The sequence below is a fragment of the Rhipicephalus sanguineus genome, chromosome 6 (genome assembly GCF_013339695.2).
Source record: "Rhipicephalus sanguineus isolate Rsan-2018 chromosome 6, BIME_Rsan_1.4, whole genome shotgun sequence".
NCBI classification, from domain to species: Eukaryota; Metazoa; Arthropoda; class Arachnida; order Ixodida; family Ixodidae; genus Rhipicephalus; species Rhipicephalus sanguineus.
This window is the reverse complement of record NC_051181.1, coordinates 2,786,956-2,806,293: the sequence shown is the minus strand read 5'-3', so window position 1 is coordinate 2,806,293 and position 19,338 is coordinate 2,786,956. Positions and strand designations below refer to the sequence as shown.

Genomic DNA, 19,338 nt, shown 5'->3' with positions numbered 1-19,338 from the left:
CCTTTCCTTCTTTGACTTTTGGCTCGCACTCTATTTCTCCCAGTCCGTGCTCATCTTTTCTTGGAATTTCTCTTGACTCTAACTTAAAATACATAGATTATATTTTTCACATCAAAAAGAAAATAGCATACGGTATCCGCGCCCTAATTAAAACTCGTTCATACTTCACACGTGCCACATTACTGTCACTCTATTACTCATTCGTTAATTCTCATATTAATTATGGCATAATGTGCTGAAGTAACACCTATAACACTCATTTCGCTTCCCTTCAAGTATTACAGAACCAATCCATAAGAATCATTACTAACAGTTCACGTTTTTCTAACGGTAAATGCCTACTTCATGATAACATCTTAACCATTTCAGAGCTCCTCAATTACAACTTAGGTATCATTTTCTCTAAATACATAACCATGACACTACCTCCAATCGGCTTCTTATCTACTGACCTGGTTGGCCGTAGTAATAACAGATTTGCGTGTAACAATAACGTTCTTTTGCCTAAGGTACGAACTAATTATGGTACACTGACTGCTGAATTTTCATCAATATCATTATGGAATACACTACCAGCTTCTATAAAATTCGGCAGATCCCACGTACCGTGGGAGTTGATGTTATGCGAAGCATGCGGCGGGTAGGTGACTGTGGCGTAACTTTCTACTGAGCGACACGTTACAAAATGACGCTAAAGATCTGTATAAATTTTATACGCACACATATACATGTTCAAGAGCCGCATATGTGTCATATAACCAGTTGTTTACGGTTGGGTAACGCTGCCAATGGCACTGTGGGTATTACCAACACCAGAAGCGGTAAGCTGATATGTAGTGCTTATGCGGGTCCCGAGAACGCACGCTCGTTTCGCGAACCCGTGTGCATGTGTGCAAGAAGTCCTTGACAGTTCTTGAACAAGGGCATTATCACCGTGATCAGTGAGCACCAGCAGCTGGTCATGACTTGTTATAGGATCCGGTCGTGATCGTGGTGACGAGGGGCCCATGTGTAGTGAAGTATGTGGTATACTAGAGCTGTTGGAATTCGTGGATGCCTCGGTCATTTCGTCGACAAATTCTCTGCCGACAGAGCCGGCGACATGTCGGAACCTGAAGCCACCCTTCGCGTTGATGAGGTATAGGCCGTCGAGGCTGCTAGGCCTGGATAGTGCTACGTACACCAACATCAGTGGATGGTCTTTGTCGTATTCGTAGACTACCTGGGCGTATGTGGCCTACGTAGCCTAGTCTACAAAGCGGCTGTCAATCAATCTGACATTATCCTCGGTCAGAATGAGGCCATCGCCCAGCCTCGTAAGAAATGAAGAGGACACTGCATCGTTCTGGTGGACGAAGTGCACTTTACGGTGCGGTGATGTGGATATCATATGCAACTTTCGTTAATGTATTCCTCCGAGATCGAGCAATGCTTCAATATAGCTTGCTGAATCATAGGAATACAAACGTGTTTATTAGACTGCTATAAAAGCGGAGCCAACACTGGAACTACAGACGTTAATCTGATATGACGCCTGTATTGTAGGAGTACACATCGTAGGAGTATCGTGTAGTGTCTATTGCTTTATTGTAAAATTAGATAGCCAGCACCACAACCACAATTGACGTTGCACCGATATTACGCCTGCGTAGGCTGTTTTAAATGCGAAGCATTTCTTAGCGATCCTCAGACACTTTGGCCGTTTCTGTCTACGTATCTATCTATCTATCTAGCCGCCTACATCTGGGCCCTCTCCTGGTCGTCTCCATAACTTGTAATATACCAAAATTGGCATAGCAGGAGATTAGTGTATGACGACCACGATGCACTGGTCATGACATGAATAACGCAAAATACCTGTCCCGTACGTCATGAAACCCTTTCTCTCAGTCACGTGTGGCACATAACCGTATACCAGAGCTCATGCTATGCGGGTATGTGCCACAGGTGATCCAGAGTCTCAACCAACACAGTAACCGCGAACACACACATTGACACGGAAGGAAAGTGATAATAATTATTGTTGGGGTTTCATGTTCCAAAACCACGATATGATTATGAGACACGTCGTACCGAAGGTCTCCGGAAATTTTGACCATCGGGTATTCTTTAACGTGTACCGAGATCGCACAGTACACGGGCATCTAGAATTTTGCCTGCACCGAAATGCGACCACCGTGGCCGGGATCGAACCCGCGACCTTCGGGTTAGCAGCCTAGCACCGTAACCGCTACACCACCGCGACGGACGCAAGCAAAGCGAGGAAGCTGAAGACAGAACACCCCTGGAAGACGCTCAACTATCATCGACTCGTCCACGTGATCCGCAACGTGGACCACGTGGATTACGCAAAAACCAGGGTCAATGCTTCCTACAATATATCTGCTGAGAGAACCAGGCCTCTCTTCATTACCGGTGACTTCAACCGTTATTTATCAAGACCCAACAACGCTTGGTCCTTATACTGCGTGAAAGACGGCTTGGATGTGGGCAGGGCATCAAAAGACCTCTTGCCACGTCCACGACAGGAGGCATCATAGATCATTTCATCGTAAGAGGAATCCAGGATTTCCACCAGATGCACTGTACCTCACGCTTCACTACACTTATATTCCTCATAGCCGCGATCACGAACTGATCCGATTTACAAGTCAGGTCGAGCTGCTGGTGCTCACTGATCACGGTGCTGGCGACCACCGTGGCCGTGATCGAACCCGCGACCTTCGGGTTAGCAGCCTAGCACCGTAACCGTTACACCACCGCGACGGACTCAAGCAAAGCGAGGAAGCTGAAGACAGAAAAACTTGTTGAAAAACGGTCAAGGAACTCCTTATACACATACACACGGGTTCGTGAAACGTGCGTGCGTTCTCCATCATAACGGACAAGTATAGGCTTCCAAAGCAATGTCGAGCGGCGCCACAGCTCTTATCGCAACTGGGGGCATCCACGGCCACAACCAGGGGTGTAGCCAAGGGGGGGGGGGGGGTTCAAACCCCCCCCCCCGAAATTTTTCAGTTTTGCTTGCGTATATTTACACGCACACATACAAACGCACGCACGAACATAGATAAGGCATGGTGGAACCCCCCCCCCCCGAAAAAAATTTCTGGCTTCGCCCCTGGCCACAACACTGCCACCCCCGCTTCCGCGCACGCGCAGAGCTCTCGGATAGCATCTGTGGCGCGTCACGAATTAAATCGCTGAGTAGCAGTGCAGCATCGTTACGCAACTGTAAAGAACTGGTTATACAATACATATGCGACTCTAACATATGTGTGCGTATACTACTTCCACATTTCTGTGGCGTCATTCCGTAACGTTTCGCTCAATGTGAAAATTACGCCACAGTCACCATCCCGCGCATGCTTCGCATAACATCGATTCCCACGGAACGTGGGATCTGCCGAATTTTTTCCAAACCAGTTTATAGACGTGACGTCGCTCAGTGGCAGAATACCTGATTGCCACGCAGAATGCTTGGGTTCGATTCCTGCTGAGATCCTAATTTTCATTCTTTCCATTCGGGGGTTGAGTCAACGCTGCCGATGTTGGTTTTGCTTAACACTCTAGCATTTAAGTTACCAATGTCAGTTCTCGCCGTTCTTAGGTAGATATAAACTGTCAATCACCTGTGGCGCATACCCGTACACCGCGGCCCGTGGTAAACGGGTATGTGCCACACGTGTCTAGTGGAAAGGGTTTGACGACGTACGCGACAGCATTTTAATGTTATTGATGTCATGACCCGGCAGTCATATTCGTCAAATCCGCTTACCCTCGCATGCAAATTTTGGTCTACACCATGTTAGGGAGGCGATCATGAGAGCACCCAGACGTAGGCGGCTAGATAGATAGATAGATAGATAGATAGATAGATACGTAGATAGAAACGCTCAAAGTGCCAGAGGTTCGCTAAGAAATGCTTCGCATTTAAAAAATGCAAGAAACTTGCATCAATTTAAGACAGAACTAAAATCACGCATTATGCATGCTTAGTATTACTGTTCCTTTCCACAGCTTAACCTTGTTTCAATGTCCACATTTCATGTATTACAGCTTTTTGTAATCTTTTTCAGTTATACTGCTTGCATTATTCATCGTTTCATATTGTTTTTATTGTGTATATCTTGTTTTCATTTAGCATATATAGATATATTTTTAATGTTCTGCTGCAAACGTGTTTAGTTTATACTTTCGATTATTGCTTATGTTGCCTGTAACACTGTTTTACCACAATTTGCCCTCAACAGGAGGTCCCGATACAGTCTTCGACTTTAGGACCTCCTTTTGTATACTAAACACATGTAACATTCTTGTATTCGTATCAATAAAAAATCTGAAATCTGAAATCTGAAAATCTGAACTAAGGAAACGATGGCCCCGCCACGGTGGTCTAGTGGTTATGGCGCTCGACTGCTGACCCGAAGGTCGCGGGATCGAATCCCGGCCGCGGCGGCTGCATTTTCGATGGAGGCGAAAATATTTGAGGCCCGTGTACTTAGATTTAGGTGCACGTTAAAGACCCCAGGTGGTCGAAATTTCCGGAGCCCTCCACTACGGCGTCTCTCATAATCATATCTTGGTTTTGGTACGTTAAACCCCAGATATTATTATTAAGGAAACGATGGAACATGTACTGATTGAATGTGGCGATATTCACCCAAGTATACGTGTGGGCACGAGTCTACATGAAGCCTTGGGTTTTAGGGACAACAATGGAAAGCTGAACACGTCCGCGATAGAAATAAGTAAGAGACGGTTAGAGTATTGGTGGCAGAAAAGTAGAGATAAAGTACAAAAATAAATAATGGGGAAAAATAAGGTCATTCTGCCTTAAGAGGCAGAGAGATGGACCGTGAATTTATATTTCTTGGTATATTAACATATTTTAATGAATGTAGATAAGGTATTAAGCCAACATGAAACAATGAAGTTTTTTTTTCTTCGAGCCTGGTGGCAGACATGTCACCGCCCCGTTTTAAAGGGGACGCTCATAGCATCCATCCATCCATCCAGGGTGGATGGTGTCGTCGCGTAGCATTTCGTAGACTTGCGTCTTTATGCCTCGCGTTGTCGCGTCCACATTCTGTATGGGCTCTGACGGAGTGGTCTGGAATTTTCCTCTGTAATGATGCGATGTTTTGCGACAGGGGTCTGCCGAATTCTTGACGACGATGAAAAGCAATCGTTGTACTGCAAGAGCAGGGTTTTGAGCTGTTCTTGTTTATACTTTGGGAGGCTGGGATTGACTTCGAAAGCAGGCTGAGGAGCTTGGTTCGTCGGAGTAGGCTCGGAAGAATTGGTGAGGGCGAAAGCAGTGGTGGCTTCCGCGACCTCTTCGATGTAGGCGACCGTCGTACCTTTGTTCACGTGCTTGTACTCCTTGCCGGAATTTGTGAGCGTCATTGTTGCTTTTCCGCTCCGCAGCTCGCATATTCCTCTTGCGACGCAAATCGCGCGGTTAATCAGCTGGTGCTGGTCGCCTTCAATGACACCGTCCAGGTCTGCTGATTTCTGAGTGCTGACGGAAATTATGACGCTGGAGCGAGGGGGAATGGTGACCTGGCCTTCCAGCACATTCGAGGCGTGCTTTCCCAGAGGCGTGTGCGGCAGTAGTGCTTTGTCTGCGGATAGTGTTATCGACTGGGATTCTCAGGTAGATGACGGCACCGTGTAGGCTTAAGAAGTCCATACCAAGGATGACATCTCTTGAGCAACGATGCAGGACTACGAAGGTGACCGTATAAGTGTGGCCGTCAATCGTGATTCTTGGAGTGCAGATTCCAGTTGGTTTCATTAGGTGGCCTCCAGCTGTCCGGATTTCGGGTCCTTCCGAAGCGGTCTTTATTTTTTTCAGCTCTGTGGCGAACGGGCCACTCACGACGTTGTAGTCGGCACAGGTGTCGACCAGTGCGGTGACGTTGTGGCCATGAATGAGCACGTCAAGGTCGGTGGTTCGTCGTCCAGCGTTGCGGTTAGGTCAGGGCGTCGGATCACGGCTACTTCGATTTGTCCCGCTGCTTTGACATTGCGTCGTCCGGTCTTCAGGTCGTGAAGTTTCGACGTCAGGGCTCCGTTCAGCTTGCGGCGCGTTCTTTAGATTTCGTTGCGGCGTCGTCGTCGACGGCGGAGGATCTTCGGTGTTTCATCGTATAGCAACCGCATCTCCATCGGTTGCTGCCCTTAGTTTTCCGGATACGGGCTAGGCGACCGGCCTCGGGTTGGGCCAGTGTACGGTCGGCGTTGGGCAGAGACGTAACGGCCTGACGACGGCGATCGGGAAGGTCCTCGGTGGGTCGATTGCGCGCCTGTGAGGTAGTCGGCGATGTCGCGTGATCGTTCACCTAGCTGTGGACGCGCCGCATCAATGGCAAACCCACGCAGTCCCATCTGTCGGTAATGGCAGTGGCGGTAGGTGTGGCCGGCTTCTCCGCAGTGGCAGCAGAGTGGACGGTGGTTGGGGGCGCGCCAAACATCGGTCTTCCTCGTGGTGTAGCGCTGGACGACAGGCGGGCGGTATGGCGTCGGTGCTGGCGGCGGCGTGTGGCGACTGTACTGCGGCTGTGCGGCGTCTTGACGTGGGCGTGAAGGAGGGCGGTGCGTCGGGTTGCAGCAGCGTAGCTCAAGGCTTGCGGCTGCGGCGGTGCTTGCGGAGGAACGCCCAGTGACTGTTGAATTTCCTCCCTCACAACGTCAGCGATCGAAGTCACTTCAGGCTGCGGAAAAGGTGCAAGCTTTCGCAGCCCTTCTCGCACGATTGATCGGATAATTTTGCGCAAATCCTCAGAGCCGAGGCCGTGAACAGCTGTGCTGTCTTGGATTGAGCGGCGATTGTACTGCCCGGTGCGCATTTCGAGAGCTTTCTCGATCGTCGTTGCCTCGGACAGGAATTCCTGGATGGTCTTGGGCGGGTTGCCCACCAGCCAAGTGAAGAGCTCCTCCTTGACTCCTCGCATGAGAAGGAGAACTTTCTTCTCTTCGGCCATGGTAGGGTCTGCATGGCAGTACAGCCTGGTCATTTCTTCCGTGAAGAGCGCCAGGTTTTCGTTCGCCATCTGCACGCGGGTCTCGAGCAGAGCCTCAGCCCTCTCTTTGCGGACGACGCTCGTAAATGTAGCGAGGAACCTGGCGCGAAAAATGTGCCACGTTGTCAGGGTTCGCTCTTGGTTCTCGAACCAGGCACGAGCAGCGTCTTCCAAGGCAAAGTACGCATGTCGTAGCCATAGGTCGGCAAAAAATGTGGAGCTCACTCAGACTCACTCACGAAACATATCTTACCCTTAGAGCTCACTGGGTCTCAGACTCACCAAACTTTTCCTCATCCGGACTCACTCGGACTCAGACTCACTATAATTTTTCTCGACTGGACTCACTCGGACTCAGACTCACCAAAATATAATTCACTCGAACTCACTCAGACTCAGACTCAGGGCTCGATCTGAGTCTGAGTGAGTCTGAGTGAGTCGACTCATGAGTCCGTTAGCCTATAATTAGCCTTTTTCTACCATAATGTCAATGCTCTTTAACGCCAATATCTCGCATAATCGGTGCGCTACTTAGCACCTTTTGATTTCGTACCTTCAAATACGAGTTGTCCGAGTTTGCAGTTCAATAAGGACCTTTTTATTGAAAGAGATGACTCACACGAGATATTTTTATCAGTAACTTTCAGTGAAAAAGTTTACGGGGGGAAGGTCAAGGCACCTCCTCCCCCTCCCCCTTCTCAACTCACCCCTCTTTTCAATAAATATTGAGCTGACGTATGAACGATAGCGCGTTCAAGTATGTGGGACTATACGTGAGTATAAACGTGAGCCGACATAAGGCTCATAGCAATGCTGAAGTTGAGTAGATAGGACCATAGGTCGGCAAAAAATATGGAGCTCACTCAGACTCACTCAAGAAATATATTTTGCCCTCAGGGCTCACTCGGACTCAGACTCACCAAACTTTTCCTCAACCGGACTCACTCGGACTCAGGCTCACCAAAATTTTTCCCAACATAACTCACTCGGACTCATCCTCACAAAAACTTTACTCACCCGGACTCACTCAGACTCAGACTCACGTCTCGATATGAGTCTGAGTGAGTCTGAGTGAGTCGACTCATGAGTGAGTTTGCCGACCTATGGTCGTAGCTTGTCTTCGCTGGTCCAGCCATTGAAAAAGGCGACTCGGTCGTAGGCTTCGAGCCAGCTTTCCGGATCTTCGAATGACGACCCGCGGAAGGTTGGCGGCTCCTTGGGCTGCCGGAGAAGGATCGGCGCAGGCTGCACGGGGTCGGTCATCATTTCTGCGGTCAATGTTGGGATCTGGGGCTGCCTGGCTTTTTCGGGAAGGAGCCCGTACTCTGGCGGCAGTCCTTTCCGCCTGCGGCTTGTTCGACGATCCGGGTTTTCTTTGCCGTCGTCGTCGTCGTGGCTTGGGCTTGGGTCAGCGCTTCGCGGGAGCGTCCGGATTATCAAATAGCAGCATCTCCACCAGTTGTCACGTGGTCGTGACGTCGATGAAGACAGCAGCCGGCGTGTTCAAGATGAAACTGTTTGTGCGGCCGAACTTGTGGCCGGAAAATGAAAACTCAAGCTACAGAAATACACGCTGTACAATAATAGCGGTGAACAGGGCGTCGGCCGTCGATAAAACTGCTCATGGCTGGGACGCGCCGTCTTTTATACATCACGCATCGAACTTTCCAGTCTTATCACTGGTGGTCCCGCAAGCTCTGGAATAATCTAGACTATTTGCGTCCTGCGCGCAATCTTAGCAATGAGATCTACTACAATCGCGAAGCTTCTCGAACACTGTGGTGCGGTCAGCGTCGAGCGTTGCTAATCGTCCTTGCTGGTCAAACCCGAATATATCAAAAACAAAACATGAAGCGGGCGTGGCAATATTCGTCAAATCCTCTTACCCTCCCATGCCAATTTCGGTCTACACCAAGTTTAGAAGGCGATCATGAGAGCACCCAGGCGCAGGCGGCTAGATAGATATAGATATATACGTAGATAAAAACGCTCAAAGTGCCGAAGGTTCGCTGAGAAATTCTCCGCATTTAAAAGGACAATAGCGGTGCTCAAGAGAAGCGGGGCTGGTGTCCTGTTTCCGAAAAACCTAGCAGAAGAGAGCTGCGCAGGACTGTTTATAGCGCGCATGCGCGTATTCTCGTTCATTTCACCGCTGCGTTCCATTGTAGGGCGCTTATCAACTCGGCGGTCGATGCTTGTGCGTTCAGGTTAAAAAATGGGTGGCTGTACTCCCTCTTCAAAGATGACATTCAGGACTATGCATGCTCGCACAGAATCCAGTGGCGCTTCATAGTTGAATGTGTACCGTGGTGGGGAGGCTTTTGGTAACACGTCATTCTCACTATTATGGAAGCACTCAAACGTTCGGACGGAGCAGCTTGCGTTACAACGAGCTGCTGGTAGCTGTCGTCCGCTCACGTACTGGCGGCAGCTGTAGACGGGCGGCAAATTTAAAGCTTCGCTTCTCTGTTTTACAGCTATCGTCGACCAAACCTGCTGCGACTAAGGACCCATTATCCAGTGAAACAACAAACTTCTGGCCCACGCCCTTTCCATATTCCCGCCGAGGTTTATCAAGGCCCTACAATCTTGCGTGACATCAGGGCCAGCAGCGACACCAGAGGGACCAAGGAAACTAGGAGGCGTGTCTGGTCATTTTGGCAGTGGCGGCAGCGACAGACGGACGGGAAATTTAAAGCTCCGCGTCTATGTATTACAAGTTAGTGTGTCCTACCGATATTTCTTTTATGTACCTGCCGCTGCTGCCAAACCTGCTAGAGATGTGAATATGTATAGTGCCTGTTTAAATGCTGCGGTGTTGTGTGTGCCGATCAGCCGTGCCCGATAATGGCTTGTACATGACGTGTGTAAATTCATGCTTCATTTTGGCACTTGCCGGTATAGCTGAAGAAGCTTTCGCTGGACAGCGCGATAGCTCTAAGAAATCGTGGAAATGTGAATCATGTCGGGGGGTGGGGCAGGGGCGGATGCTTAAACCACCCGTAAAACGCTACCCACTGAATTGTCTACTCGACTTACGTCAATCGAAGCGAAGCTTGATGCTCTTTTGGTCTTGCCAACGAGATTGGTGGAGCTAGAATCGTCTGTTCAACATCTTTCTGACAAATTCGATGAATTCCAGATGAGGCTGCAGGTACAAGAAAAAGCTACCTCGCAGCTATCGAACACAGTCGACAAACTTGAACCCACTTATCCGAGCAATTAATTGGCTCAGATCAAACTGGATCTCCGCAACCACGAATGCCGTAGTCGTAGGCTAAATATTGAAATACACGGTGTTCCCGAAAGCCAAATGGAAGACCTAATGATGAAGGTAAATGAAATAGCGGGTCAAGTTAAGCTCCCACTCTTGTTCGAGTGACGTTGCTGCTATACACAGACTTCCGGCTAAAGCAGGCAAAACACGTGGCACCATTATACGCTTTGCACGTCAAGAACTTCGCGACACCTGGCTTGCAAATAAGAAGCAACTAAAGCACCACGGACACGTTCTTTTCTGTCTGAACATGACACGGCTATCAAAGGCAAAGGAGTGGGCCCACACTTTGGGATGCGCTCATGTATGGCACTCCAACGGAAAGGCTCTGGTGCGCAGAAAGAGCGGTGACCGTGCTGTGGTCACTCGCCGTGAGGATGACCATGCCACTCTTGTGGCCTTGAAGCGATAGCGTGAGAAGTGATGGAAAAATGGGTATCGGGTTCATTAAACCGAGGTGGCGACCCTGCAGTTCCACTGTTCTCGTGATGTCGCAACTTTAAAGGACTAGTGTCCTCTTTCTATTTTCCATGTGAATGTAAGGAGTTTAAAAAATAAGTTTGATGATGTTAATTTATATCTATCGGATCTGAAACACCGCTTTGACATAAATTGCTTTAGTGAAACATGGCTTACATCAGAGGACGAATCTGTTCTAACTTCCGGATATTACTGTGTGTCTGCACATCGAACGAAGTAGCGTGGTGGCGGCATTGCTATTTATGTACGTTCTGATTGTCGCATAGTAAAATTCGTGATCTTAAAGCTGTTAGTCAATCCTATGAATGTATTGGTATTCAGTGCATGAAAACATTGATTGCACTTGTCTATCGTCCACCTTCAGGGTCACTCAGCATGTTTTGGAATTTACTGAAAAATTATTTGACGTAAGCTGTCAACTCAAACTTGAAACAACCTTAATAAGAGACTTTAACATAGACACTTGTCTGACCAATCTTGATTTTAAGCGTTTTCAAGAAATTTTTTATTCATACGGGTGTTGAAATGTCATTCACGGGCCCACACAGATTACACCTACAACAAAGACAACGCTTGAGCTCTGTGTAACAAGTCTTTCTGCCTAACATAGCAGAGCAGGAGTCCTGATGCGTGATCTTAGCGATCACTTACCGATATATTGTCTGTTGCCTGCTAAAGCGCTTTGTCAAGGAAACCACGAAAACTACAAAAGGGTATATGCCGAACAAAGCGTAAAGAAGATTCGTAGAATTGATCTCTTGCTATCGGTGGGACGAAGTTCCTGCGAATACCGACGCAAACACAGCTTACGAGGCTTTTATCTCCGCCTTTGCGCTCTCATACGACAGATGCTTCCCCCTTGTGAAGTTCAAAAAGCACAAGAAAGCAAGAAGGCCTCGGATATCACGTGAGCTCTATAACAGCATTAAATCACGCAACAGGCGCGTTCAAACTTTTCTAAGAACTAGAAGCGAAGATGATTTCCGGGTGTTCAAATCTGAACGAAATAAACTAACCTCTGATATTAAACGCGCCAAACAAGAATATTATATGAATAAGATCACTGCTTTATCGGGAAAATCATATCTCATGTGGAAGGCGATCAGTGAGGTAATGAACAGAGTTTTATAACAAATAAAGTTAAACTTGAACAAAGCGGGCTATCAGATGTTCACATTGCAAATGCATTCAGTTCTCATTTTACAGATGTTGGTTCATCTCCACAACCCGATGTATCGGTCATTCCATCGGAATATGTATCAAATCTGTGTTGTTCTACACTGTTCTTGGTGGCCACTGATGAGCGGGAGGCCCAGAACATAATCTCATCGTTAAAACACAGTTGCGCTGCTGGTGCTGACGATGTAAAGGTGAAGCCGCTGAAAGTCGTTAGTGAATATGTAAGCATACCTCTTGCACATTTTTGTAATTTAATTCTTTCGAATGACGTGTTCCCGGATAAAATGAAGCTGGCCCGAGTGACCGTTATTCATAAAGGTGACCCAGTTAACGATATGAATTACTATAGGCCGATCTCCATACTATCGTCGTTTCGCGAAAATTGCCAAACTCTTATAAACAAAAGATTGGCTGGCTTTTTAAAACACAAGTAAAATAATTACACAAGAGCAATATGCTTTCTGTAAAGTAATCTTCAGAAACAGCTTACTTGATACAAAAAGACAAATTCTTGACAACATTGAAGACCGAATGCTAACCTTTGGTATATTTCTTCATTTTAGAAAAGCCTTCGATTGCGTGCAACATAACGTTCTTTTCGAAAAACTACCTCACTATGGTATTCGTGGCGTCGCATTATCTTCAATAAAAAGTTATCTAACGGCAAAAACACAATACACTATAATAAATGGTGTTACTTCTGAAACTCAGGCTATTATTACGTGTACTCCAAGGCTCCGTTTAGGACCTGTTCTATTTTGTTGTATATTATGATATTGTTCAGGTACAGGGCTACTCTAACATTAAACTATATGCCGATGACACCAACGTGTTCTTCTCAGGAAGGGAATTGCACAATATTTTTGAAGAAGCCAACATATGGCTACAAAGATTATATTTGTGGCTTAATGCAAATAAACTTCAAATAAATGTAAGTAAAACAAAATAGTTGCTCTTTAAACCAAAAGGAACGAACACGCCTTCTCAACCTCAGCTACAATTTCAAAAAATAAATGTTGAACAATCAAGCACAGGGGAGTTATATTCCAGGAGAACATGTCCTGGTCACCACACATTAACTCTCTAAAAAATAGTATTGCACGCGCTGTAAGTGCACTAAACAGGTTGCGATATTTGCTACCAACAAGCGTGAAGCACCATATTTATAACGCACTAGTACATTCCCGCTTAACATACTGTCTTCTAGTTTGGTGGACCACTACTCAGTATAAATTAGGACCACTTCAAACACTTCAAAACCGCGCACTGCGTGCAATAGAAAACTTAGGACCTATGGTCAGCACCAAGACGTATTATTGCAAATATAAAATATTTACAGTGTCCGAACTCCACACATATAAGCTATCTCTGGAGATTATGCTGCAATTTCAGAGCTTCAAACATTCCTTCCAGACCAAATACTGTGTAAAAGCGACAGGCTATAATTTCAGAAATAGCGTTATACCTATACCACATAGTAGAATAAATTACGGCGAACACCTTGCGGTGCAAATTCCTCAATGAATATGCCTTAGCCACAGATCTCCTCAATTCTGGAATTATGAAGCAATCAATTGCTTGCTTCGTAATGGATAAGAGAATTATTATTTTCAGAGGACTAAAACTAAAGTTATTATATGAAGACTATATGATACCGCATCAATGTTATGTTTTTTTTTCGCATGTGGCTCGTGAGCCCTATCAGGTTGTTCTTGTTTGCCGTTCATTCTCCATTTTCTTCTTTCTTTTTCATTTCATTTTTTTCATTTTGTTCATTTCTTCTTTGCTGGAGAGTTACAGGTACATAATTTGTTATATTTGTGCTTGTACCTTTTAGTGCTAAGTACCTGTCCAACTGTATAACATTGATGTTTTTTTCTGTTTCTTTTCGATTATTGCCTTTGATTGTGATGAATTGTGCATCTCATCTGTGTAAAACAAGTGTAGCGATTGATTTTCATGTATACTTTTTTGTTCCAAAATGTCGTCTTTCTGCTGCGGCATAGGTCGCATGGCCCAGTCAGGCAATGTTTGCCTTTAGCCGTGTCCCCTTGGACAATTCAGTGTTGTTCTAAATAAACTAGTGAAGAAAGAAAGAAAGAAAGAAAGAAAGAAGGAAGGAAAGAAAGAGAACAAGAAAAGAAAGAAGAAAGAAGAAAGAAAGAAAAGAAAGAAAGAAAGAAAGAAAGAAAGAAAGAAAGAAAGAAAGAAAGAAAGAAAGAAAGAAGTCTGCAAGCGTCATGTCACTCTGCCCACAGAAAAAGAAAACCTTGCCCTGAAGGCCGCTGCTTCGGACCTTCGACAAAGAGGAACATCTACTTCGGAACCTGTGGAAGCACTTGAAGGAGAAATATCTTCTGTTCCTGCGCTCTGTTTGCCACAGCAAGCCACAGGAAGCCTACGCCGTCATCTAACGTAAAACCCGATCTTGCCCTCGTAGAGGATCTAAACGCACCGCCTCTTACATGGAAGACGCGTCGTGTCGCTGAAGCGTTTCCGGGGAAAGACGGCAGTGCGCGCTCCTTTCTGACACTGCTGTCGAACGGCCAGCAAGTCCGACGTCATATGTGCAGCGACTCTACCTTCTGGAGGCGCACTCATTCAGCGCGGCCGCGGGAGTGTGATGAAAACTGAAAAGTATGATATAGTGCATGAGGCGCGTCACGGGACAGCGCCGCTAGAAGTTCAGCTCACTTACTAAACCGTTACCGACGGGGACGTAAGTATCTGTCTTCTACATGGTTCAAGGCACTCTTTTGAGAAATTGCGCATCTTCGTCGCATCGAATCAGATCCTAGATGCAAAAATTGAGCCGTTTTTGAATGTCGCTTGGTTTGAGCTCTTGTTTAAGACACATCTGATATGGGTGGTTGGTGTGTCTTGAAAGCTACCTGAAAATTGAAGCTGGCTTCACTATATATGCGCTGGTAATTTCCCTAGCGCTTGCTTCTGGCCTAACAGCGACGTACGTAAGCCGGCGCATCGATGTAAAAATCACCGGCTGCACCGGCTGGGCAATTCCTTTTTTATGCATGGACTGATTCAGTGGTCCGAAACTGATTAAATATCGACACCAATGGGGGGGCGAGCTAGCACACCGACGGCCACGTTGTTGGGCTGCATACAGACAGCATCGATGATGCTCTATGCGCGTCCTTTTGCGCGCTCACATATAAGCTAGCACAATGTCCACTTTCCCGGCAACGGAGTACTGGAGTTGCACTGGCGTCGGTGGGCATTTTCCCAATAATGACGCCGCGGCGATGAAACCCTCATGCTTACATAGACAAGCCGACGCCAGTGGCAATGCAATCGCTGTCAGACGCATATTTCGAAAACAAGAAAGAGGTAAATATCAACCCGTTTGTGGTGCCTCAAGAACGACTAACAACGCGCAGCCACTGCTCCGACCTTGCTCCTGCTCTGCTATTCTATCATTCCTATTTGCGAGAGCTTCTTCCAAGCTCTACCACCTCTACTGCCCTCGCGGAAGTCCGTGTGGAATGCAGACATACTTATAGAACTTCTGAAATAACTCGTCGTCGACTTCCATCCTGTCCAGCAGGTTGTCCCATTGGCTTGCTTCAAGCGAGTGCATAGCATACTCGGCCTTTGCCGCGTACTCCAGATGCCAGCGAGGTTCCCGCGTAGGGTCCGCGTTCGCCTCGGTCAAGTTCATCACGTACGTTTCGTGGTCCAGCACAGCCTGCACGAAGTGAACCGTTGTACCACACTTGAGCAGCGCGGTAGCGATAGAAACAAAACAATAACAAATAATGACGAAGACAAACGCATCTGAAGGTTCTATCCTTATTGAAACTTTGGTACACACTTTTGCAGTAAACATTCCCTGAAATATGGAACACCAACTAGTCTACACAGCAGCCCTTATATGTGGATCCCCACGGCATGTGGTTTGGAGTTTGCTACCCACCAATCTAAGGCTGATTTTCACTTTGCAGGAATGCTATCAATCCCTGTAAAGTGGTTTTCGCCGCATGGCACGTGTATCCGGCAGTTTAGTCGTAGCTAGCGTAGCTAGCTTCGCCGTCGAGAGAGAGATAGTGCCGATTGGCGGGAAGCGACGTTATCCGGGCGCTTGTGAAAGGTCACTTTCTCTCATTGGAATTCGGCAGCGTTCGCGGACGGACGTCCCTCGCGCGCGGGTCCGGGGGGGGTGGGGGGCGATTCCGAGGCTTGGTCTCGCGGATTCGTGTGGTGAGTCGAACGTCGGCGACGCCGCATTCGCGGTACATTGTATCTGTTATGTTGTTCTGTGTGCGCTGTGTTTTTCTGTGTTTTTATTGGCATTGTATGAGCTTATTTAACATTATACTACTTGTGTATCAGATTCGGCTGGCGAGGTCGGCGTTGTAAAAACTATTAGTAAATGTGCACGTGTTCGTTGCCAGTGTTGCCATCTCAGCGGATATTCCGCTAGATCTGGTGGAATTTCCATAACTTAGCGGCAAATATTTGTATTTAGCAGAATTTAACGGATGGCGATTTATCTAGTACTACCTTACTCGAATGCTGAACTTGAGCGATCGTTCAGCCAGATGAACTTGTTGGATACAAAGCTCTGAAACAGGCTCTCCCCCAGCACAGTTTACACCGTCATGGTCATCAGAGCTGGGCTGAAAAGACACAAAAAGGGGGTGCTCGACTACAGGCTGCCAGAGAAAACTATCCGCCTCATCGGAACTCGGGATGTATACAAAGCGAGTGTGAGTAAGCCCTCACCTTCAACAGGTGGTCTACACCAGGTCTGCTCGGCCAAGTGGGAGACCTAGCCCGGGTTGTGATAATGACGATCTGTTCACACTTTGTGACTTTTACGCCTTTGTGCCTGCGCTGAGAGACTGAGCGCTGCGGTCAGTGAGTGTTCCGTGAAGAAATTTGAAAACACAGTGATATTTTGTATTACTACAAGTGTGTTAGTAAATTACGTTCGTTTCCAGCAGTCCTTTGTCTGTTTTGTATTTATGTTTCTTTTAGGGTCCCACAAGATAATTGTTAGTGCTTGTTAGCGGTTAACTTGGTGGCATTGAAAAAAAAATTAGCGGATTCTAGCAGATTTCATTACTGATTTTAGTGGAATTCTTGACAACTGAGATGGCAACGCTGTTCGTTGCTCGATGGCGTAACTGTGTCCGTTTGTTCTGAGAGCAACATATTTCGACACCCCACACTGGCTGCCCGACGTGGAGGTCTTAGAGCATCGCACGACAGTTTTCCCGGTTCGGGGCAACCTTTAAGTTTGAGCCGGATCGGATTAGGCCTGGAGGGGGAGTGGGGTTCTTCACTAGCGTCGGCGGCGTGCTTTCTTAAGAGCAAGGTGCTCGGTTGCTGTGGCGTGTTCGAACTAGTCGGCATGCTACGAGTCTTTTTCTCTTTTTTAAGAACGTCGTTGGGTTGTCGGCACGAGAGCCACGTGGTCTGCATCCTGGGGCGGGCGAGGTAGTGATCCAGAACTATCTATGGTGCTATCGATACTATCGATAGCGGAGCCACTATCGAACTATCGATGGCAGAGTGTCGGAACGGAACGAAAACCAAGAAAGAAAAACGAAAAAAAATTTCTTTGACCGGAACGATAACGTAACCGAAACTTTCTCTCTTAGTAAGTTCCGGAGTGAAACCGAGATTTTTTCAATCGTTTTTCGGTTCACGAGAAAACTTGGCAATCCGGAACAATTGAGGTCATGCAACGTGGGCAATTATGCATGTCTCAAAGTACAGTATTAGCGCGTGCCTCAGGCAGGAATTGCAAAGCAAATATATATTGAAATTAAGACTTTCAAAGGGCTCCAACCAAGAATGGGTTTATTTCCCGACGTTTCGGAATCAACTCGATTCCTTCTTCAGGGGGAGTGACAGCGGAAGGGTCCAGGTCACGGTGTAAGAAAAATAATTTAGGTGTGGACACTCCGCCCGACGGCGCGTCCACATAATGTTCGCCTCTTTCCTCCTCTCGGCCCCCATGTCGCAGCGCCTCCCACGCAACCGCGGCCGGCGCATGTACTATAGAAGACGAGCTGCGTGCGTAGCGTCCGTAACGGCATTGCGCACGTGAAAAGTCAGCGAGCAGAAAGACTGCTCACGCGCTCTAAGCAAGACGCCGCGCAGTACTCAACGCTGTTAGGGACGCTATGTGCGTCGGGTGCGCCGTTTACACCGTGGCCGTATGAAAACTCGCCGTGAAAAAATGCAATGAGGTGAAAAAAAAAATGAAGAAAAACGCGCGTTCGCCTCGTCGCAATAGGTTTCTTAAGCCCCCATGTCGCAGCGCCCCCCACGAAACTGCGGCCGGCGCATGTATTAAAGGCGAACATTATCTGGACGCGCTCTCCTTCGCGGCGGGCGGAGAGTGTCCACACCTAAATTATTTTTCTTACACCGTGGTCCAGGTGCAACTCTTAACTTCTCTTTCGAACCAGCTGGGGAGAAGGAGGGAAGGCGCGTCTTCTTTGGTGGTGAGAGTGTTAAGGGGGTTGCGGTTGCCGCGGTTGGTGCGGTTGCGTGGGATTGATGGGCTGGGGACGGCCGGGGACGGTTTTGCTCACTCGCGACTTTGTTTGAATTGTTTTTTCTTGCTGTAGCTAGTCCGTGAATGTATACTGACGGCAGGTTTCCTTTGCATCGGTTTAAGTTGCCTTCGGTGTTTTGAATGAACCACAACTCCAATAACAGCCGTTTTTGTTGGTTAGTTTCTGTTGTTAGGATTTCGGTTTTTTCAAAACCAATCTTATGGTAGGCATCTTCCGAGTGTTCTGCAAGGGGGTTCCGTTGTCTTGAGAACGTCGTGACGTCGTTTTTGTGCTAAGATTGACTTTGAAAAAACCGAAATCCTAACAACAGAAACTAATCAACAAAAACGACTGTTATTGGAGTCGTGGTTCATTCAAAACACCGAAGGCAACTTCAACCGATGCAAAGGAAACCTGCCGTCAGTATACATTCACGGACTAGCTCCAGCAAGAAAAAACAATTCAAACAAAGTCGCGAGTGAGCAAAACCGTCCCCGGCCGCCCCCAGCCCATCAATCCCACGCAACCGCACCAACCGGGCAACCGCAACCCCCTTAACACTCTCACCACCAAAGAAGACGCGCCTTCCCTCCTTCTCCCCAGCTCGTTCGAAAGAGAAGTTAAGAGTTGCACCTGGACCCTTCCGCTGTCACTCCCCCTGAAGAAGGAATCGAGTTGATTCCGAAACGTCGGGAAATAAACCCATTTTTGGTTGGAGCCCTTTGGAAGTCCTAATTAATTAACCCAACCAGACGGGCAAATCTGTCAAAATGTTCAGCTTTAAATATGTTGAAATTGTGCGAACAACGAGAACAGTGGCAACCAGAGATGTTTATATTAACGC

General features: G+C 47.3%; 1 protein-coding gene across 1 annotated transcript in view; it reads right to left on the bottom strand.

The window, feature by feature from the left end:
* LOC119395570 (sphingomyelin phosphodiesterase) overlaps positions 1–19,338 on the bottom strand; it is a 661,730-nt gene that overhangs the window by 11,177 nt on the left and 631,215 nt on the right. The window contains exon 11 of the mRNA XM_037662549.2: positions 15,480–15,670. Coding sequence (XP_037518477.2) covers positions 15,480–15,670 — 191 coding nt within the window. The remainder of the gene's footprint in view (positions 1–15,479; positions 15,671–19,338) is intronic.